Below are 22,928 nucleotides of genomic sequence, written 5' to 3'. Positions count from 1 at the left end.
GTGCGCCTCGCCCCCTACCCCCCAGGCTGGCTACTGCGCTTGCGCCTACGACTCTACGGGGCGCGGGCGTCGGGAACGCGCCTCCTCCGTGGCTCGCGCAGCCGCGGGGACTCCGTGGAAACCGAAGGCGAGCGAGGGAGGAAGGCGGGAAGCATGAAGAAAGGGGCTTCCTGCGAGCGGAAACCGGCGTGGATGCCGTCGGGAAAGGCGGGTGCGGAAGGCGACGAGGCAGGGGGTGGTGTGCGGGTCGACCCCGGGTGGGTTCCTAAGCTCCTCGTGGGTCCCAGGCAGTGACGCTTCCCGCAAGTCCCCACACTTCTTAGGGGTCCCTGCGGGTCACGCTTTCCCGCAGGTTTCCCCCAATCCCCCGAAACCCCTTGGGTCACAAGAGAGCACCGTCGCCTGCCACCTCCCTGTCGCTGCAGTGGATAATAAACGTGCGGTGACTAGTGGCGTCTGTTTGCCCAGCCTTTGGGTTGGTTACGCGGGACTCGTTGCTTCCTGCGGGAGCCCTCCAGGTCTGGCTATCGCAGCAAATCTCTTCCCACTCAGTGAACTCTTGGTTCTCCAAACCAGCGGTTCTCGCGTTTGTTTTTCTTAGGACTTACTGTCCTAAAAAGTATGTATTGACTGATAAGTTAAAAAATAGCCGTAAAATACCTATTATATATTAACACGTATAACTTTTACGAAGGATAAATATTCCTAAATAAAATGGTATAAGTGGCAATGCTGTGTGTTTTGCAAATCTCTTTAATGTGGAAGATTTTGCAGATCTCTTTAATAATGGAAGATAGCTGATTTCTCATACCTACACTTCCATCCGACACGTTTCCATTGGTGAGAGGCTAAGGTAGAAAAAGGCCAGTAAGGCCTCAGACTCAGAGTCCCCAAAGCCACCTGGAGTATCTTACTTTGAGCGCTACTGCCCCAAACGTCTTTTCTGATCCCTACGAAACACGTTGTTGCCCGGGCTCCTTTTGTAGTCTTTGTAGCCATTCCCGTCCTTTCCTGTGAAGCTAAATCCTTCAGCGTTGTCAGGCCCAGGGGTGTGACTGTTGATGTGGCTATCAGATTTGTGGAGTTAGTGCGTTGTTATTTAAGGCCATAGGCTAACATTTGAGTCCCAATCTTGGGACTGATAGTCTTTTATTAAATAAACGACAATTGTAACTTCATTTTAGGAGGTGACAGATTTGTGTTTTTCAAAGTAATTTTTCATCGTTAAAGCAATGTTAGGTCGAAAAAGTCAAGCAATATAGAAAAGTAAAAACCATTACAAATTCACTGCCCATTAGTAACCAGTACCACAATATGGTGACTATTTTTAAAGAGAGCAATACATGAAGTATGAGTGTAGTGATCGTTATTGTGTGGGGTGGGTACATGTGGCATAGTGAATGTGGAGCTCAGAGGCGGTAGCTCTTCCAATTTTAAATATATTGGGATGAACTTGGGTTGTCAGGCTTGCACAGTACATGGCTGTACCCACTGAGCCATTTCCTAGGCTCCAGCATTCAAATCTTTAATTAAAACTAACTTGCAGAGAGCCAGGCGGTGGTGGCGCACGCCTTTAATCCCAGCACTCGGGAGGCAGAGGCAGGCGGATCTCTGTGAGTTCGAGACCAGCCTGGTCTACAAGAGCTAGTTCCAGGAGAGGCTCCAAAACCACAGAGAAACCCTGTCTCGAAAAACCAAAAAAAAAAAAAAAAAAAAAACTAACTTGCAGGAAAAACTCAAAGCTGCTTACACCATTCTTTTTCATATTAACATGTAAATTTGTAATTCAGGTTTTAGGGTATATTTGGGTGACTTGTTAGCATGGTAGCTCCTGTGCTTGCTGAGAGAGACAAAACTCTTAAGTAATGACCTTACTAAGGAACTTCCTGTCAACCATAGAGATCAGATATTTATCTCCTAAGGGGTGAAACTAGGGTCTGAATGAGAAATATATAAGTTATTAGATACAGAAGGAGCTAGATCTTTCTACTTTGGGAGAAAAAAACCATGGAAATGTGACTTGGTATGATCCTTGGAGAAGTTTAGCATTTGAAGATGAAACTAGAAGGATTTTATCATTGGGATAGTATATTCATTGGCAAAGATGGAGACTGAGGAACACTGAAGTCATAAAGAAGAAATAAGATATAGTTTATTAATGTTAATGAAGAAGCAGGTGGATCTCTCTGAGTTCAAGGTCAGCCTGTCTATAAGAGCTAGTTTCAGGACAGCTACAACTATTTCACAGAAAAATCCTGTCTCCAAATATATATATATATATCTCTCATATATATATATATATCATATATATATCTCATATATATATATCTCATATATATCTCATATATATATATGAGATAATGTTTAGTGGATGTACCATTTATGTAAATCATCTCAGTGTTGATTACTCTGAGGTCAGGAATTGAAACCTCTACTTTATAGAAAAGTAACTTGTCTAGGGCCACACAGTGAATAAAATGGTGGCACCAGGATTCGAAGTCATTTTAAATACTTAGTCTTTTTTTTTTTTTTAATTTTATTATGTATACAACATTCTCCCTCCATGCATGCCCACAAGCCAGAAGAGGGCGCCACATCTCATTACAGATGGTTGTGAGCTACCATGTGGTTGCTGGGAATTGAACTCACGACCTCTGGAAGAGCAGTCAGTGCTCTTAACCACTGAGCCATCTCTCCAGCCCTTAAATACTTAGTCTTTTTAACTGTTAGCATTGAGAAATGTTCCGAGAGTCTGAGCTGGGACACAATGATGAGATCTGTGGTTTAGGAAGGTTAATTTCACATTTACTATGTACTAAAAATTGTTTCACTTTGGCTTCTTTTGCGTATGTCTGTATATCTGTTTCATAGTCTGGACTCACCAATTTGAATGAGTGTGGCATTTTACCACGTGGATGGGTCTGAGTACGTGTGTTTGTTTCTCTGTTGCACATTCAGGCAGCAAAAACGGAAGTGTTAGTGGAAGATTGGCATGAATCGCTAGTTCCTTCAAGAATTTCTGTTGTTTGTACCCTTTAGGAGCACCAAATGGATTTCTTATGGAAGTGTGTGTAGACTCGGTGGAGTCGGCCATGAATGCAGAAAGAGGAGGTAAGGGAGACTAGATAATGAATAGTGGTTGACAACCTTTTTAGGGTCTGAGAATGAGTCCTATGAACTGACCTCCAAAATCCCCTGGCCAAGCTGGGCACTTGGGAGGCTGAGACTCCTGGGATCACTGTGAAGTCAGTTCTGGCTATAGAGTGAAACATCATTAAAAAAAGATAAAGCCCTTGTCATCCCTTGGACAGTAGCGGTCCTTTCAGAAACAGCTAACTAGAAAACCTACTGAAGAGCGCGGCGTGGCAGCACGTGCTTGTGATCCCAGCACAGAGAAGCTTGAGGTCATGAGGGTTGAAAGTTGGAGACCAGCTTGAGCTAGATGGGGAAACCTTGGCTTTAGAAAGTAATGCAAAACCAAAAATTTATTGGAAGATTACTGTCTAATACCCTCTTTCCCCCAAGCAGGTCACATTTTATGGCAAGCATCTATTAACATGATTTTTTTTATCAAACTTGACACAAATTTAAGAATTTGAAATAGTTTAAAATACAGGGGACTGAGCAAGTAGTTCAGTGGCAAAGCACAGTAGCACGTGTAATCAATCCCCAGTACTGAAGAATGAAAATTCTAGATGCTTTTAGAGGTCTTATCTTTTTACCATAGGTGCTGTTTTGTTTTGTGTTCTAATTTTGTTTTTGTGAGAACCATAAGCATTTCCATCATCTCAAGATGAGATTATCAGAAAAATAATTTTAACAACTTTTTGGTAGTTAAAATTTGCTGTGACAGATTACCGGGCAAAAGAAACTTGAAGAAGGAAGAGTTTATGTTGGCTCACAGTTTGAGGGATTCAGTCCATCGTGGCTCTGAAGGCATGGCGCAGAGCTTGGGGCAGCTGATCCCATTGTGTCTGCAGCCAGGAAGCAGACAAGTGGACACTGATGCTCATTTGGCTTCCTCTTTCTGTTTTGGTTTTGGGACGCCGGCCATGAACTAGTGCCACCCATGTTCAGGGTGGGTCTTTCCTCCTCAGTCAAGCTGCTCTGGAAACTCCCTCAAAGATGACTCCAAATCTAATCAAATTGACAATGAAAGATAATCATTACAAACTTCAACCATTTTTAAGTCATGGTCAGTAGTGTTCAGCAGACGTTTTTGGTAGGGAGCAATTTACGTGTTTTCAGTTTTTCTGGACACATTTGATTACTGTCAGTCCTTGCTGATTTCTGGAAACCTTTGAAAATGTAAAATCCCTTCATGGCAATAAGAAGGAATGAAGGGTTGATCATTGCTGTAACAGGTAATCCCCCTTGTCCTGGGGGAATTGAACCCAGGGCTTTGTACATGCTGGGTACAGTATTACTAAAGCTACATCTCTTATTCTTGGCTGTTTTGAGAGAGTCTTTGTGTAACCCAGGGTGACCTCAAACTGTGATCATCTTGCCTAAGCTTTTCAAGTGCTAGGATCGCAGACATGTACTACCATACTTTATGATTTCCTCGTTTTTTTTAAAAAGGGTTTCTTTTTCTCTTTTTCCGTAGTTATTTGTTAGATGCACTATGATGTTCATCACTCAGAGCACCACAGTCCCAATTTTGCTGACTATGTAAGTGGTGCCATTTGATATTTTTTTCTAATCTCTCTATTCCCTGTTGAGTTTAAAGTCCAATTCAGAATTGAGCTTTAATAAAATTGTTTCTTAGAGCTGGAGAGATGGCTCATTGGTTACACACACTGGGTGCTTTTTCAGAGGCTGTGGGTTCAGTTCCTACACCCTCGTGGTGGTTCAGTTCCAGGGAATCCGATGTCCTCTTCTGGCCTCTGTGCAGCAGGCATACATACACATGGTACACAGACGTACAGGCAGAATACTCATACATATAAAAGTAAATAAGCTGGGCAAGGTGGTGCATGTCTCTAACCCCAGCGCTCAGGAGATGAAGACAAGCAGGTCTCTATGAATTTGAGGCAAGTCTGCTCTACACAGCAAATTCTAGAATTGCCAGGGCTATAGAGACCCTGTTTCAAAACATCAAAATTAAAATAAAAATTTAGAAATAAAAATAATTTTTAAAAATTGCTTTATAGGCAGTATCCTGCTGTATTACATTAGGAGGGCATCTTGTGTTTTTCTTTGTGTGTGTGCATGGGTATGATGTTGAGATTGTTCAGTGAATTCAGGTGTTACCAAACTGGTCTATCTTTTATAAGTTTTCCAGTCATTTGTCAATCTAATATGTGTGTATATTCATAAATATATATATTTGGTTGAATTTTGTTTGTTCTTTTGTTTTTGGAGGGACATAGGATACCACTACCTACTTGTAGTTGAGGCTGACCTTGAACTCATGACAATCTTTCTGCCTTAGCATTCCCAGTGCTAGAATTACAGGTGTGTACCATCACGCCCTGCTTAATATTTATTTATTTATTTAGTGTCTAGTATACAACTAGAAAGAACAACTTTTTTAACATTTGGTTGTGTTGAAATTTTGTTAGTATGAGAGGAAGGGAGAAAGACTGCCTTCTTTATTCTCTGATTTCCAGAATAACACATCTGTTTGCTACCCTCCAATGAGTTGTTTTAACATTATAAAACTAGATTTAGACATGTGTTTTAATTTATCATAGTTATTTTGTTAATGCTTAAAATATCCTGTCTTTGGTTAGTGAGAGCCTTGTCCCTGAGACCTTTTTTGTAACATGACCCCAATAGTTTGACAGTTTTTTTTTTTTGCTACCAGTATTCACCTCATCTTGAAATTATCTCAATAGCTACAACAAATTAACTGTTTTGTTTTGTTTTAAAACTTAGAGTAATAAGGAATGTTTTAAAAAGTTGATGTTCCTTCTTATTGGTTGAGCGTTAACATCCTACTGTTTTCTATCCAATAATGTCTTTATTCCTTGTGCGCGACAACTCTAAGACAAAGTTTAAGAGAACTGGCTTAACTTGAGTTAACTCTTTATTTGGCTATCAGTAACACAATGAGGGTTGTAGAATACAATTGAGATTTAAAATATTTTTACTCTAGGATCTCTGTGAGTTCGAGACCAGCCTGGTCTACAGAGCTAGTTCCAGGACAGACTCCGAAGCCACAGAGAAACCCTATCTCGAAAAACCAAAAAAAAAAAAAAAAAATTTTACTCTAATTTTATATTTTGATTTCTTTGTTAAGCTCTCAGGTTCTTTTTATATTTAGATAAACAGTTGTCTTATCATAGGAACTTTAAATAAATATGTTTTTAAAAAAGGTGCTGGTCGGATTGAACTATGTGCTGGCTTATTGGAGGGAGGAACCACGCCCAGCATGGGTAAGAATCTTTTTTTTCCCACCAAATTTCTCGTACAGAGATAGCAACAACTGATTATTTAATGTTAGACCATGCTACCAAGTAGAAATACTTATAGTTGTAAATCACATCATCAAAGGTTTTAATTAAACATATTTTTAGTTAAACATATTTTTGTCCTCAAGCCTCAAGAGATTGGAAGGTAAATTGTTTTTATTATATCAGCTGACAAGTGCTTTTGAGTATCTTCAGCCCTTCTGCCTTGCTCTCTATCTCTTGGCTTTTGTGCACGCACACACACACACATACAGAGAAGTTGGGATGGATGGATCGTGCTTATTCTGGTGGTGCTTATTCTGTACCTACAGTGCAGCATCCTGGAGCCTCAGCGTGTTCCTTGTGTACAGCGCAGCTAGAGGAGTGAGCTGGTCTCCCCTTGTGTCTCTGTAGGGAGCAGTCTTAGGGTGCAATCATCTAGAGGAGGAAGCTGCAGTTGCTAGTTTTTACACTCATTGGTCAACTTGGACCAGAGGAAGGCTTTGCCAATTGCCATGGGTCTAAGCTTTGGTCCTTGTTAATAATACACATTCACTAAGAACTTCATCCGTTCTTTACACATTCACTCAAGGCTGCCTCCGTTCCCCATAGGCCTCCTTCCCTTTGTATTATCCTCTGATTCTTCTGCTCCTTTCCTTTGGAAATGATACATAAGAATAACTATATATGACCAATAATAGTTTAATAACTTCTCCAGATCTCTTAGCTTATAGTTGAACTTTAGTCTGCTTCTTTCTTAAAGGTATCCTTCAAGTAGTAAAACAAAATGTCCAGATTCCAGTTTTTGTGATGATTCGACCACGGGGAGGTGATTTTTTATATTCAGATCGTGAAATTGAAGTGATGAAGGCTGACATTCGTCTTGCCAAGCTTTATGGTGCTGATGGTTTGGTATTTGGGGCATTGACTGAAGATGGACACATTGACAAAGAGCTGTGCATGTCTCTTGTGGGTAAGAATTTGTAGCTGAGGTGTAAAAGCCTCTAGCACATATACACATTCTCCTGATGCAGAAAAAAAAATACAAAATTGATTTTTCAGACGTACCTGCATATACTTAAGCTAACCTATTTTTTTAAAAAAGTTGTTTAACTATTTGGGGTAGAGGGTATACATGGCAAAGCCCTGTTGGTACTCCTTTGTTGCTGTAGATCAGGTTCTGCTCTTGCAGAGTTTAAGAGAAATTTACATTGATTGCATTAACCAATACACCGAAACTTGAGAAGTTATTCTAGTCAATAATGAGGAGAGAAAGTGGAGAGGATAAATGCAAAATATCTACATTATGAGGCCAGAGTTTTTCTTGACGATCCTTAGAGTATCCAAGTAATTGATTTAATGTTGTCTTTTTAGTTCATGTAATTTTTGTTTGGTACCCTAAGGTATAGATAGTTATACTTCATATGAAAGTCAGAGTTTAGAGGAAAGATAGGACTTTTGAATTTATAAGACTGCCGTTTTGTTACTGTTTTAGTTCAGTATCTTAGCAGAAGAGAATATAAAAGTTTTACCCAAGGAGAATTCTACAAATAATAATGAGCCTCCTCTGGTTGCATGACTGTCTTTATAGCTCTCTGCCGTCCTCTGCCGGTCACTTTTCACCGAGGTGAGTCATTTCTGTTCTAATAGGTTTGTTAAATGCTGTCAGTTTTCAGATCTTACCAGATGGCACAACCCTTCTGTAGTGTTAACAGTGATACTAGCTAGTTATAGATGAGGAAATGGTGTTTGGTGCCTAGAAAGCTTGAAAACTCTGTTACGAAACCTTGTTAAGAAGGTGGTGGTAGCATATACGTGAGGAGAGAGAAAACATTGCCTGCAGTGTCTGTGTCCAACCTAGTAGCAATCCTGAGATTCATTATTTATTAGATCACCTTAGATCATATACAGTCCTAAAAGGAGTAAATCATGGCCATTGAAATGAAGTGTACCTCCTGGCTTATTTGTGCCAGGCAAAACGATTCCTAGAGCTAGCAGTGAGGTCAGCTTTGTCAAATAGAGACTTCTTGTGGGAAGACAAAGTAGATGTGTGAACAAGAATCAGACCTTTTTAGGAAGAATAGATGCTAATACTTATAGTTCCCCTGTACTTTGGCTAAGTCTTACGAGGCCTTGGCAAAATCGAGGGACAAGTGTCACTTGTGTTTAGAAGGCACCGCCATTGCAGATGAAAAGAAATCTTTAGTCAAAACAGTGATACTTGAGAAAGTGTTAAATGCTTTTCTTCTTTTTAAATAGGCTTAGAGTGAATTGCCAGTATCTGTCTCCATGTATAGAAATTAAGATTAAAGTATTTATTACCTTTGAAATTATGACAGTACCAGAAACTTGTCTTGATTTGGTACTAGCAGTGTTTCTTTTTTTTTTTTTTTTAAAAAAAAAGGCAATAAAAGATATTAGTCTGTCAGCATCTTGATGCCAGGCACACCAAAAATATTTTTAAATTAGTGAACATTTATCTGAAAAAGTAGTTTAAATTTTGTCATTCTTAATAGTTTTAAAAAATGAAGCAGTCACATAGAATATATTTAAAAATTTTAAACTTTTAAAAGATGATTTCAAATTTCTATTTCTTAATCTTTCTCTAATAAGTCTAACAGAAATATTTTCACGATTTATAGAAATGAAAATTGTGTTTTAATAGTGTTCTTGGTTCCACTTTTTGCCCGCTTGTTTATTTAATAAGGCAGTGTAACCACTGTTGGGAAAGTGATGGCACCAAAGCAGGAAAACTTGTGAATGACAGCAGCTGCCTGTGTCCAGTAAAGGGTAGAAAAGGGAGTGTGTCCCCAGGACCCATAGTGCCTCATCTCCATAAACTAGAATTCTTTTTTTTTTTTTTTTTTAAAAAAATATTTATTTATTTATTATGTATACAATATTCTGTCTGTGTATATGCTTGCAGGCCAGAAAAGGGCACCAGATCTCAACACAGATGGTTGTGAGCCACCATGTGGTTGCTGGGAATTGAACTCAGGACCTTTGGAAGAGCAGGCAATGCTCTCAACCACTGAGCCATCTCTCCAGCCCCCATAAACTAGAATTCTGTATCTCATACTAGTGCTGAGCACCAAAGCAGAAGTAGGTTTTCTTTTTTAAGGTTCCTAGGCCACTTCTCTTACTGTTCTAAAGAGAGAAGCCCCATCCCTTTCCTCTCTCCTTCCTCCCTTCCCCTGAACTTGGAATCCTCCTCTCTTGTCTCCTGAGTGCTAGAATTACAAGCCTGTGCCTCCATGCCTGACTTGAGAAAGGAAATATCTTAGTAGAACAGAATCGAAACCTCGTGTTGTCTGTTGAAAACAATCAGCTATGAGCCTTGAGTGTATCAGGCAAACCACTCAGACTGTGAGAGTGAGGCCAGGTCTCTCCTGGGACAGGTGAGTATAATGTGCCGTTTCTGCAGTATAGTTTGTCTGCGGCCTTTGAACACTTTTCCAGATGTGACCACATTTACAGCATTGTCATAGCTAAATGTTACCTGTAGAAACTTAATAGTTACTTTAAAATTAAAATTTTAAATTTTATTTTAAAGAGAAACACTTGTGATTACTGAAAATTTGAAACTTGTCACGTCTTCTCTTTGTCCAAGTAAATGCTCCTATTGAAATGCTTGCTGATAAAATGGCCGTGCCTATTACCGGTGGCATGCAGAGTTTTGTACTGGCAAACTCTGACTCTTAAAAAATAAAAAGAACCCTTAGGAATGAAGAAAAGAACTCTTGGAGCAGGCCTAGTGGTGCACGTCCTTAATCCCGGAACCCTAGTGGCAGAGACGGATGGGTCACTATGAGTTTAAGGCCAGCCTGGTCTACATAGTGAGTTCCAGGCTACTTATAGTTACATGATGAGAACCTGTCTCAAAAAGAAAGGAAGGAAGAAACTCTAATTTGTAGCATTTTCTTGTTTCTGTGGTTTAAATGCTTTACCTTGACTAATTTTAAATAAAAATTATGAATATTTCATAATTACCTATTGTAAGCCAATATAAATCTAAGGTACCATTATACATAATATATATTATAATATGTATATATACACACTACATTTTGGAACCTATTGAATTAGAGGATATTTCAGTTCAAAATTCAAATGAGTTTTACTTATTTTAGCCTTCGATATGGTTCATGATCCAATGGCAGCTCTGCAGACCCTCCTGACTTTGGGATTTGAACGTGTTTTGACCAGCGGATGTGACAGTTCAGCACTCGAAGGACTGCCTCTAATAAAGCAACTCATAGATGAGGTACAAGGGGTTGTGGTTACTCTGAACATCCTATTACTATATATATATAATCAGCATAATATTCTGTTCTATTCAGCTAGTTTATAAAAATGAATATTACTGTCTTGGTGATTATGGAAGAAAGTAGAGCCAGTGACATATTTATATGATTTTTATTTATTTATTTATTGCATGGGTATTTTAAATAACCGGGGCACTTTAGATCAAATCCTAGACAGCAAGTTTTACCTTTCTCTGTCATTAGTCTTGTTTATTTTTATACCACATCTTTTTACTGTCAATCTATGTATATGCAGGGGAATCCCTGTTAAATTTACAGTTGTCATCTCTGTATATATATCCTAAAACTTATGTTCTTTTTAATTCTTTCCAACTATCAATATATTAGGATTATTTTCTGATGTGAGTAAACTAGATTTGTAGAGCAGTCAGAGATTGCTCTAAGAAATCTTTTTACATTTGTTAGTGTGTGATGCACATATGCTTGCCATGGCGTGTCTGTGGAGGTCAGAGGACAGTTTGCAAGAGTTTCTCTGTTCAACGTGTAGGTCTTGTCAGGGTTGGGGCATTGTTTCTGCAGGCATGACTTAAGGTACTGAAGAATGAACAGAATTTGAAGTGAAGAAAAGAGTATGTAGAACCTTGAAAACCTTGCTAAACAACATTTTATGTTTAGTCGTTGACTATGGGGAAGCCCAAATGTTTTGGAATAGAAAACATAGTTGGTGAACCAGGTGCTGCATGAGTTCTAATTAGTATTGATAATTGGAGGAAGAGGAAGAGGGCCCGGGACTGTTTGTTTGTCCCAACCACCCAGAACCAAAATAACCACACAGAAACTATATTAATTAAAACACTGCGTGGCCCATTAGCTCTAGCTTCTTGTTGGCTAACTCTTATATTAATTTAGCCCATTTCTATTCATTTGTATATCGCCACATGACAGTGGCTTATTGGCAAAGATTCTAACCGGTGTCTGTCTCAGGCGGAGGATCTGTGGCTTCTCTCTGACTTCGCCCTTCTTTGTCCTAGCATTCAGTGCCTTCTCCCCGCTTTCCTAAGTTCTGCGCTATCAATAGGCCAAGGCAGTTTCTTTATTCATTTACTAGGAAAAGCAACACACAGACAGATGACCTCCCACATCAAATAATAAAGACCTGGAGCCAGATATTGGTGCAAATGCTGAAAGGTCAGAGAGAGAAAGGAGCAAGCCACAGCCAACTCTTACCTTGTTAACTCCTCATCTGAAAGGGGACCGATCTCTTGTCTCCTCCCACCTAATATTCCTCTCTCTACCCAGCCACATCACTTCCTATCTGTCTGTACAGACCTTCAGCCCTCTATGGTTAACTAGTGGCTAGCTCCACCCTCTGATCTTGAGGCAAACTTTGTTATAGTATAAACAAAATATTACTGTATTCCCCCCTCCTTTTTTTGTCTAAAATAAAGAAGGTTATATAAAAAAGCTATATAGAATAAGTACAATAACTATATAAAATATATACAGGCAATAAGTACATTATTACACTGGCATTTGGGCATCTGGGTTTGGGTTGATTCTAGGTGTTAATGCCTGTGTTTGCCTTTATTGGATGGCTGTTTTGTTCCTTGGTGTAATGTCCGTACTACTACCTGTACTATGGTCCTGTAGTGCCTGTACTACGTGTACTACAGTAGGGAAGGTGGTTTCTGAGTTGGGGGAACCACCTGGCAATTAAAATACACACATATAGACAGAGACACGGGTCATTCTTGAAACAAGAACGCCAAGAATGCCAACTTTATTGTGTTCCTGGGCAGCTTATATAGTGCCTTCCCTGACCATTGTCCACGCCCTAGCTCTCAGAATCCTTCAGCTGTAAGCCACCAGAAACCACTCTCCTGCCATTAGGGTCACGTGCTCAGCAGCTGCTAGCATTGGTTGCTCAGAGCAGCTACTAGCACAGGAAAGCAATCTGTTTACCCTGGCAGACAAAGGGTCATAGAAAATTCAGGGTCTGGGGGTCCAAAGTCCCAACACTTGGTTTTTGTTTCTTCCCTGATCTTCTGGCCTAAGTGTCCAAGGGTTCTAGTGACTAGCAAGTCTTCAGTTCCAGTAGGGTATCTCTGCTGGTGTTTTTGTGGTCTGCTAAACTTCTGAAGTTTTGGGTGCCAACATTGCCTTTTCTATTCCAAGTGCCTGTGTAGTCTCTGAAGTTCTGGGGAAAAGTGCTTGGCATCTGGGATACCTGGTACACATGGCACCTAGTGCAGCAGAAGTTTTCTGCTGGGCCTGGCCTCCCATAAAGCCAACGCCTTCTTCCAAAGTCGTAGGCCAGAGTATGGAGCCCAGGGAGGGGTGCAGTCTGGGTGTCTATCCAGATTTTTAATCCATCAGAGAATTATTCCATTCGTAAAGTTAGAGTCCTCATGATACAGTCATTTCCCCAAAGTCTTTTAGGTGGCAACCAAGCCCGTGGGAGGTCATTTCATGTTCAAACTATACCATAAGGTTTTGTTTTTCAGATTATTACGATGCTCAATGTTTTGTGTATTTTTTTAACCACTTCTGATAGTGTTAGGTAAATATATTATTCTAAGTAATCTTTTATAGAAGGCCAAAAAGTATGATAATCTTTATCTCTTAAAAATATTTGTCTTTATTTTAGAAAGCTTTCATTTGTAAGAAACAAATAAATGTGACTTCTCCTCCTAAGATCATTTCAACTTCTTAGATAGTGAATGTTTTATGGATGCTTTGCTCTCATGTATTTGAGAACATGATACATCTTTGCTCCAGTTAATTTTTCTAACAGTAATTTTGTGAAATCACCCCCTTCCTCTCAGTCTCTATTTTATTACCTGACTATATTTTACCTCCATTGTACTCACTATCTGAAATTTTATTATACAAATATTCTTTATCTGTTTCATCTTCTTTTAATGTTTAAAGTTCCATGCCAATAGGAACATTCTTTGTTCACCATGTCAAAGGGATTAATTCCTTTCTTCTCTCTTACGTTTAGTTCCTGGGGCAAATAAGCCAACAAAAAAGTGTGCACATAACTGTATATTCTTGTGTGTGTGTTAGCAAAGAAATATAACTCAAAGAGATAGTTAGAATAAGGGGCTTACATATGATTTTAATAGGTGAGGAGGCTTGAGAAAGGTGAGGAGGATGGATAGGCCACATGATAATGTCAGAAATTAAATTAATTCTTATATTTTCAATTAAATGAATGTATGGCTTTATTCTGTTGATATTTAGTTGATGAGGCAATATTTGAGTGGATTCCCATCTTTCCACTCTCACCATCATAACTTACAATTATGTTAAATTGTCTTTTCTGCTAAAATTTTATATGCACCTATTTTCATTCTTCTGCATACCAGAAACTCAAACTTTCTGTGATTTTTCCAGTAAGATTTTTCTTAAGGTGGTATGATTATAGAGTTTATTTTTATACCTATTCTTTATGTTTATAATATTATACATTTTAAGGCAATAGAATAACAATCTTTCTAGAAAAAACTTATAATACTGAACATTTTTCTTTCCCACTGTCTTTTCCCTAAGAGAGAGAGAACTATTGAAAAATTAAGTATTAGTAGTAACTTAAATTTTTAAAATATACTTATTAATCTCAATTGAGAGAAAGATACTAAAATTTACTTCTTCCCCCTTTTCAGGCAAAAGGCAGGATTGTGGTGATGCCAGGTATTTATCGCTGTTTTTTTCTGCTAATATGGAAATAGAGGGTTGAAAGAGCAAATGAGTGGTGTGCCCACGTGGGGTCCTGCACCCACATGAAAACAGAGAGAGCTTGGGGAGACTTCTAGGCAGTGTGTTTAGAAATGTACATAGGCTTGAAGAGCGAGGAAACAGAGTGTAGACAGTTATAAAGAGAAAGAAATAGTTTTTAAAAACTAAAAATAAAATAAAGTCTTTAAAGAGACAGTAGAAGTCATATAGAAGAGTACAGACAGGCCTCTGTGCCAGCTGAAAGAGATATAGAGAGAGAGTAGGCAGAGTCAGGGAGAAGGCATGTTGCTGCCAAAGAAGACTGCTGGAACTGTCTGAAACTTTACCAATAGGCCACAACCTTGTGGTAGGTAGTGCCCAGATTAATAGAAATGGGTTAATTTAAGATATAAGAGTAAGCCAGAATTATGCTTAAGCTATTGGCCAAACAGTATTACAATTAAAAAAAAAAAGAAGAGTACAGACAGTCCATGGATTAAAGGAGTAAAGAAAAATAAGCCACGTAAAGATGGAAAATACACAGAGAGTCTGGATTATGCATATTATTATGTTTTCTTTGAATTTTTTGACTGCAGATTCTGGGGGCTGCTAAGCTAAACCAACATAAAGGTATCTTAATTTCAAAATTTGTTTCTAAGGATATGTTGCTTTGGAAAAGAGGTTCTGTTTTTGTTTCCTCAGAAGATGAGAACCTATGAATTCTTTCCAGGCTAATGTGGTTTGACAAAATAAGACCTCCTGAAAGTTCTCTGTGAACCCTAAAAATACCTTGCCCAACAAATAGCAGGAAGAAGTTTGAAGAAAACTACACCCCATTTCCCAAAATTATTGTTTATAAATATTTGTTTTCATTTGAAGGGGGTTGATTATAAGTGATTAATGGTCACAATAAATTTCTAAAAAAAAAAAAAACAAATAAGGGGGATATGATATATAGTTGGATACTTTGTGTTGGTATGGATCTTGGTCTATTGATACATATTTAAGGCTGATTTTGTTACACTGTGTATATATATTTCTGCTCCTGATTAAGATTTATGTTTAGACAGCTCATTAAAAAATGTAATGTATAATTTAAAAAAATTTCAGATAAATAGGTAGTCATTTATAATAGTCAAACCTGTAGTCATGTTAGATAGGTTTTCTAGATATACAGAGATATATTTCAGTTATATAGATAATCTTCAATACTTCAAAGACTTATAGAATATGGCATTTACATTGTTTTAAGAACTTAGATTTTTTTCATGACAATGAGACACATCTCCTGGCAGCACCAGTTTTTTTTTTCAAGAGGATGATGGACATCAGAGAGGCTCATTATGGAGTTTGTTAGCCATTCAGTTTCTTGCCTGGACTGCTTGATGGTATGCTGTATAAACTGGACATGTAGAACCCATAAAAAAAAAAAATCACTGCTAAACTTGCCTAAAGAAGGTGTTGCTTCATCACAGAAAAAAATGCCAGGACACAGAAGAAAGTAACTGATAAACTTTGCCATTATAAGGCAGACAGATCTTTAATTTCCTGTTTCACATTAAAGTCTGCTGGATAGTATGGGCCCTCAGGCTGAAGATGAATGCACCAACATTACAGAAGAACTTTGGGTGACTGTCCAGGCAATGAAATGTCTCTACCAATTCTAGAGTTTTGGAAGTTGCTTACAATGCACTTCCTGTTTACTTAGGTAATATTATGTCCTTCTGGAGTCTTTGAAGAGTTGAAGACAGATAGTTAGTTTTCCTTAGTTATGATAAAAGATAAATTAGATATAAAACTTTAGACTTACAAAGATATATGATATATGATAGAATATCTTTCTTAATTTGCTAAATGTTAACAACTAAATATTGTAACTATAATTCTTGATCATGTGTTTACGTAGTTAAAACTTTCCTTTTTAATGAGACAGAAAGGGGGAGATGATGTGGGATGTCCTTCTGTATATGTGCTGCTCTATTGGTTGATGAATAAAGCTGTTTTGGCCAATAACTTAGCAGAACAAAGCCATGTGGAATATCTGAACAGAGATAAAAGAGTAGGCAGAGTCAAAGAGATGCCATATAGCTGCCAAAGGAGACAGATACACAGACAGATACACAGACAAAGGAGACAGTTATATAGCCCAGGCTGGTCAAACTTTAGATCATCCTGCCACAGCCTGATTAGAGATGGTCACCGCTGTGCCTGACTTGTTCTTTCCACTTTTTAAGGGTTCAACAACAACAAAAAGCCAAGCTAATGAGTCTGAAGAAGTGTAGTGAAAACACAGCTTAAAGTACAAAGTACCTAGCTAATACCATCTTAAATGTTTTGAATATATTTTCTTTATCAGAATATGAAAATAAATAATTTCATATTTATAATTACTGAAATGAATTCAGAGTATGGCTGTTATAAATATATTAAAGATTATCAAATGAATGTCATAAAAATATTTGGCTACATTTTTTTAAAGATTTGTTTATTATGTACACAGTGTTCAGCCTCCATGTATGCCCTCAGGCCAGAAGAGGGCACAAGATCTCATCACAGATGGTTGTGAGCCACCATGTGGTTGCTGGGAATTGAACTCAGGACCTCCGGAATAGCAGTCAGTGCTTTTAACCTCTGAGCCATCTCTCCAGCCCCCATGGCTACATATTTTTTAAAAAGTTAAATTTGGCCGGGCGGTGTTGGCGCACGTCTTTAATCCCAGCACTCGGGAGACAGAGGTAGGCGGATCTCTGTGAGTTCGAGGCCAGCCTGGTCTACAAGAGCTAGTTCCAGGACAGGAACCAAAAAGCTATGGAGAAACCCTGTCTCGAAAAATCCCCCCCCCCCAAAAAAAAAAAAAGTTAAATTTGTCAGTGAAATGAAACAGAGTTAATCTTGGGATGAACAAGCTGTAAATAGTTTGCTTAGTCTCATTTGTAGTAGAGTCAATATGTTCTTAAAACCCTGGGCGGGAACGAAGTGCTACAGGTCCTCTGTTAGGGATGCGTTTCTGATGCCTTTGTAGCTTTTCCCTTACACCTATCTTGAACTTTCTGTGTCTACATTGAGGGGAAAGCAATGATGGAGTGCTGAATGATTTTCCTTGTCCAGATAGTTTTTAAAATCCAAACTCAGTAATGCATAGCATTGTGACATAAGCCAAGGGATAAGTGGGTTTTCTTTATAAGCTCTGTCCTTACAAGTTCTCCCGAGTCTGTAGCATAGATCTTATTTATTTGTCTTCTGACCCCATATTAGCTTAGAGACAGTAATTTTTGAAATAGTGGAAATATTTAGAATGAATATTTTGTGTAAAGTAGGGATTTATATGTATTTAACTTTGATGTGACATTCTGTTCCACTTAATGTATTACTTTTTCTTTGTAACAGGAGGCGGTATAACAGATAAAAATCTGCAGAGAATTCTTGAGGGTTCAGGTGCTACAGAATTCCACTGTTCTGCTCGATCTTCTAGAGACTCAGAAATGAAGTTTCGGTACAAATACATTCTTTACATACAGGAGAGGATGAAATCTTTGGTTGCTTAAATAAGAAAACCTTAGTTAATGTCATTATTAAATAATAAATTGCTGTGATTAGTAAGTATTATGTTTTTCAGGTGAAAAATATTTCTAAAATGATTGTTGTTCTGCCAGAAATAAACAGTAACTTGGGAATATAAGTAAACCTTCATATAGCCTTTGCTGAGTCGTGCTAGCCATCACCATTTCTATGGTTATATCTAGTCTGCGGGCCTACTAAGAGAGACTTGGTTCAGTGGAAATGATTTCCTAATTCAAGCATTGCTGGGCGTAAGAACTTTATAAATTTACTCAGCAGTAAAGCATCCAATGAGTCATCTACTCAGGTGTACTAGTTCTCTACGTGTCCCTTTTACTAAGTTAATAATTGGTACAGGGCAGCTTCAGGACCACTTTATCTCTCCGACTGTAAATAGTCTCCATTTACCTTTGCTCTTTACTTGCAGTTGTTTTGAAATTTTATTACCATTAAGGACTTTAGACTGCTATGTTTTTTTCAATACCCTAGAGGATTCCTACAGCTTCATTGAGTCATCTCATTTCCTGGTGGGTGAGCAGGGATTCAACATAAAAAAGGAAGACCTTAGCATGTACATTTTCAGATAGAAAATCCAATTTCCTGCCTGGTAGATTTAGCTACTAGATTTTTCAAGTCATTAATTAATGAAAATTGCAAGTATGGTAGTCCAGCATCCTTGACCTTCCCCTGTTCTCGAGCCATGGGTGAGTCTGTAAAGTTAAGGAGGGGTGTATTTCACAACAGATGCGGTTATCTATCTGGTCTTTGTTGTTTCTGTTGCAGAAATTCCTCTGTTGCAATGGGAGCTTCACTTGCTCATTCAGAATATTCTCTAAAGGTAACAGATGTGACAAAAGTAAGGACTTTGTATGCGATTGCAAGGGACAGCCTAGTTTAGCTTCTGAGAGACGTGGACTCACTGTGAAGACTGAGCGGAACCGTCAGTTCTCCACGTGGCCATGGAGTGTGTTTCCAAGAAGAAAAAGAAATTGGAACAGCAATGCAATCCTTTTCTCTGCCAGTCATTGCTGTCATGGTGGCTAAATTTAGCCTGTGCTTCTTCCTCAGGGAATTCACTGATACAGTGGCAAAGGTCAACTCTAAGGTATGAAATCAGATTTGGTGGAGAGTCAGTTTAGTCCACTTTTTTTGTATTTTCATTTGTAAAATAAAAATCCTCATTCTGTTGTGTTATAGTCTCATATTCTTTTACTTAATATTTTCAGTAGTTTATTATGAAGGAAGATTGTTTTCTTGTAGTTTTCCTTTCTATCATGTACTCGTTGGATTTGTTGCTCAGGACAGGATGTAAAGGTTGTAGTAAAATGGTATAGTGTAAAAATTCCCAGACTTGGACTTTTTTCTTTGAACTACATCCTGATATCCAAATTGAGGCAAGGTGTGTCTTCCAATGTGAAATTTTTTATTTCTTTGGGTCTTCCAGTAGCCACAATGAAAATCGGTGCTGATAACAACACAGGAGCCAAAAATCTGTATTTCTATCTGAAGGGGCTCAAGGTGTTGGATGACAGAGTGATGACCACAGTTAAAGGCAAACCAGAGCTCAAAAAGAAAGTACATCCAACATAGTGGTAATTTGGCAGTAAGTGTTGTACTGGAACCAGGTACAGTGGTGTGTGCCTATAATTTCAACTGCTAGAGAGGCTGAAGCAGGGGGATGGCTTGAGTTCCAGAGTTCTGGGCTGTAGTGTACTTTACCACTCAGTTATCTGCACTATGTGGTGACCTCTAGCGATCAGGCGACCCCTGGGTGCCTAAAGAGGGATGAACCAGTCAAGGTCCAAAGTCTTATCACTTTAAAGATAATGCAGGGATATGGTAAACAATAAAGGCGAGATGAAAGTTCTGCCATTACAGGATCAGTTGCAAAGAAGTTTGCAGATTTGTGGTTCAGGGTTGCGGGCAATGCAGATAGAATAACTTGGTTCTGGGGATTTTGTTAAATTCACAGACCTCGAAAGCACAATTTAAACGTTCCTGGAGTTAGCCGATAATCCCAGCACTTAGGAGACTGAGATAGGAGGATTGCCGTGAGTTTGAAATTAACCCAGGCTACAAACTGAGACCTTATCTCAAAAGAACAAATAGCAGGGCTGGAGAGGTAACAACAATTTAGAGCACTGACTCCTCTTCCAGAAGACCCAGATTCAATCCCCAGCACCACTGATGGCTCACAGTCACCTGTAACTAGAGGTCTGGGAGTTCCCAGGCCTTCCTGTGGCCTCCTCAGACACCAGGCATGCATGTGGCACACAGACTTACATTCAGGGAAAACACTCTTACACATAAAATACAAAAAGACAAAACCAAATTTCTAGACGTGGTACCATATAAACTTGCAAAGAAATGCAATGTAGTGTTTTAGGCTGACCCTCTCCTGTGCGTGGACTGTCGAACCTTCCAGAGATAAGAACTGTTCTGTCGTCTCTGTTTATTTAAACAAATTAACAAAGGATCTAAGAGGCCATGTGAATTCCTTGAGATTTAATAACAAATTCAGCTTGTTTATAAGACCTGGACATTGGTCTCCTAACCCCAAATCGAGTTGTCATCTTTAAGATGCTTTGGTTCGTGGGTGTTGCACAAAGGACAATCCTGGGCAAATGAGACGTACCAGGGATCATACCGTATCTTATAGTTTAGTCAGAAGAAAGCTAATATTTTGAACCTTAAATCCCTCATTCCTAAACAAGGCATTAAAAACTAAACTATCGTTTTTGGCTGGATGATGTATTAAAGCACCAGGCACTCACTGTTCATTTTTTCCTCCCGTGTTAGCTTTCCAGGACCTGTCTATTTCAAACCTCTCTCCAGGAGGCATAGCGTTCTGAAGCCAGCACTCATTTTGTACACTCCACTACATGAATATAATTAAATAAGGTAGTTCTTTCCTTGGTGTTCTACATTTTAGTCCTGTTTTAAAATACTTTTTGTTGCCAGGCAGTGTGGTGCACGCCTTTAATTCCATCACTCAGGAGGCAGAGGCAGGCAGTTCTCTGTGAGTCTGAGGCCAGCCTGGTCTATAGAGTGAGTTCCAGGATAGCCAGGGCTATACAGAGAAACCCTGTCTTGAAAAACCAGTAAATAAATAAATAAATACATCTTGTCTTGGTCATCATGTTTTGTCACAGCAATAAAAAAGTAATGTAATAGAGTTTTAAGAATTCTCTAGGAAATTTATTTGGTTAAAAGAGTCTTGACAAATGACACTGGAAAAATTGGATATCCACATGCACAAGATTGGAGCTAGATCTTTATACCATGTACAAAAGTAAAAGAAATTCCAGCCCTAAATATAAGACCAATAGCACAACCTTTTAGAAAAAAGCAGTAGTAAGTCTGTGACAATAGACGAGGCAGAGTACATGTGGCAAACATAAAATAGGAATAAATTGGACTTTACCAAAGTAAAAACTTACGCTCTAAAGGATAACATCAATAAACTAGAAGGGCAACTGACATAGAATGGAAGAAAATCTTTACAATCATATTTGATAGTGCATAGTAGCTAGAATATATAAAAAACATTTAAAACTCAATCATGAAAAACAATCTAAATAGCAAATGATTTAAATAGAAATTTCTAAATGAAAGTTACAAATGGTTGCCATCTTTTTTAGTCACTAGGGAACTGCAAATCAAAATCACAATAAATTCCCCTTTTATATGCACAAGGATGACCACACTCCAAGTGCTGGGAAATGTGTGGAGCAACTAGAACCTTCATATACTGATGATGGGAGTGTAAAATGATGCAACTGTTTTTGTAGAACAGTCTGGGAATTCATTAGAGCGTTAAACACAGAGATACAGTATGACTCAGCAATTATATACCCAAAGAACTAAAAGTACATGAGTGTCTGCAAAAACTTGACACACGGATATTCATGGTCATATTATTTATCCTTTAGAGGATAATCATTTTGCAGCTCGTACTGAAATAAGAGTTAAGGATGAGTTTTGTTCAAATCTTTAGGTAAAATGTTGTTTGGTAGCTTAATTTTCTACACGGTACTAAAATGTTGATTTACAGATTATCTCTAGTTATTAGAATGGGAACCTGACCTTACATTCCACTATTTAGTTCTAAACCACCATAACTCATCAACCAGACATAAGTTACAAATAGTGGAAGATTGTGGAAGGAAATGCTTTTTTGCACATATTGGCAAATACCTGCATTGAACTAAGGAAGACCTTCTGAAGGCAGGGTCTGAAGGCTAGATTCCTGGAAGGCAACTGTAGTAAAGTGTGTAGAGGATGACCATTGGCCAAACAAAGCTGAATTATGCATTTCGTTATTTTATACAAATATAAACACTAACGAAGTATTAGCATCAGCTCATATGAGGACAACTATCTCATTTTAGAGGTTTTTTTTGTTGTTGTTATTGTTTTTTTTTTTTCAGTTTTAGCCCTTCAAAGTACCACATCCTGGAAACAAAAAATGTGATGCTCTCCAGCTTAGTAAAATGATCTTTGTACCTTTTCTTCTGGTCCTCGCCTGTCTGCTTCAATCCTGGAACTGGTGCAGGAGGCCTTGACAAGCAAGGGAAAATGATAAGAGTGCCACTTGTTCCTCAGGGTTGGCTGGTTCCGGAAACAAGGAGCTCTGAATTGGATATGAGGTTTCTTTTTTTTCTTTGGGGTTTTTATTTTATTTTAGGAGATGGTTATTGTATAACTCTGAGTAGATTAAAATAATTTTCTCACAAAGTGATTGAGTTGTATATTACAATAAAGTTGAAATTTTTAAAAGATGTGAGGATTTTTTTCTTAAATTGGTCTAGAACATTTCATACCTACAACACCAAAAAGTAATAGTATCTGCCTGAATTAGAGTAAAGGAATGGATAATACATGAAAACACCAGTGAAAGCAAAATCGGTTTCTCATTCTCTAATTTGTATCTGAATTACAAAACACTAAGAATATTCATCCCTTCCTTCCCCTCGGAATCATTCAATAT

The 22,928-nt window shown here is 38.3% G+C and overlaps 1 protein-coding gene across 4 annotated transcripts; it reads left to right on the top strand.

The window, feature by feature from the left end:
• Window positions 1-19: 19 nt before the first annotated feature.
• On the top strand, window positions 20-22,617 carry Cutc (cutC copper transporter). 4 transcript variants are annotated; one of them, XR_005975288.1, is made up of 11 exons: window positions 20-211; window positions 3,040-3,111; window positions 6,321-6,380; window positions 7,159-7,368; window positions 7,987-8,022; window positions 10,526-10,659; window positions 14,329-14,356; window positions 17,768-17,873; window positions 18,722-19,043; window positions 20,738-20,839; window positions 22,369-22,617. XR_005975288.1 is itself a non-coding variant. In XM_041662045.1 (9 exons), the coding sequence occupies exons 1-9, from the start codon at window positions 154-156 to the stop codon at window positions 18,834-18,836; spliced, it is 819 nt and encodes a 272-aa protein (XP_041517979.1). In that variant the 5' UTR covers window positions 20-153; the 3' UTR covers window positions 18,837-19,125. The 4 variants fall into 4 exon arrangements, 2 of the variants coding, with proteins under 2 accessions (XP_041517979.1, XP_041517980.1); XR_005975289.1 differs by lacking the exon at window positions 20,738-20,839 and having other exon boundaries at window positions 22,369-22,615; XM_041662045.1 differs by lacking the exons at window positions 20,738-20,839; window positions 22,369-22,617 and having other exon boundaries at window positions 18,722-19,125.
• Window positions 22,618-22,928: the final 311 nt, after the last annotated feature.

Source organism: Microtus oregoni, unplaced genomic scaffold (genome assembly GCF_018167655.1).
Source record: "Microtus oregoni isolate MIOR12 unplaced genomic scaffold, Mior012 000012F_ref0000307, whole genome shotgun sequence".
NCBI classification, from domain to species: Eukaryota; Metazoa; Chordata; class Mammalia; order Rodentia; family Cricetidae; genus Microtus; species Microtus oregoni.
The sequence above is the reverse complement of the archived record's forward strand: the minus strand, read 5'-3'. Positions and strand labels throughout refer to the sequence as shown.

Excerpts from the sequence above, each read along its gene's own strand:
- Cutc (XM_041662045.1), top strand. The coding sequence starts at position 154 with ATGAAGAAAGGGGCTTCCTGCGAGCGGAAACCGGCGTGGATGCCGTCG. Across the intron at positions 7,369-7,986 it reads GCTGTGCATGTCTCTTGTGG|CTCTCTGCCGTCCTCTGCCG; the intron begins GTAAGAATTTGT and ends CTGTCTTTATAG. Across the intron at positions 17,874-18,721 it reads GACTCAGAAATGAAGTTTCG|AAATTCCTCTGTTGCAATGG; the intron begins GTACAAATACAT and ends TTTCTGTTGCAG.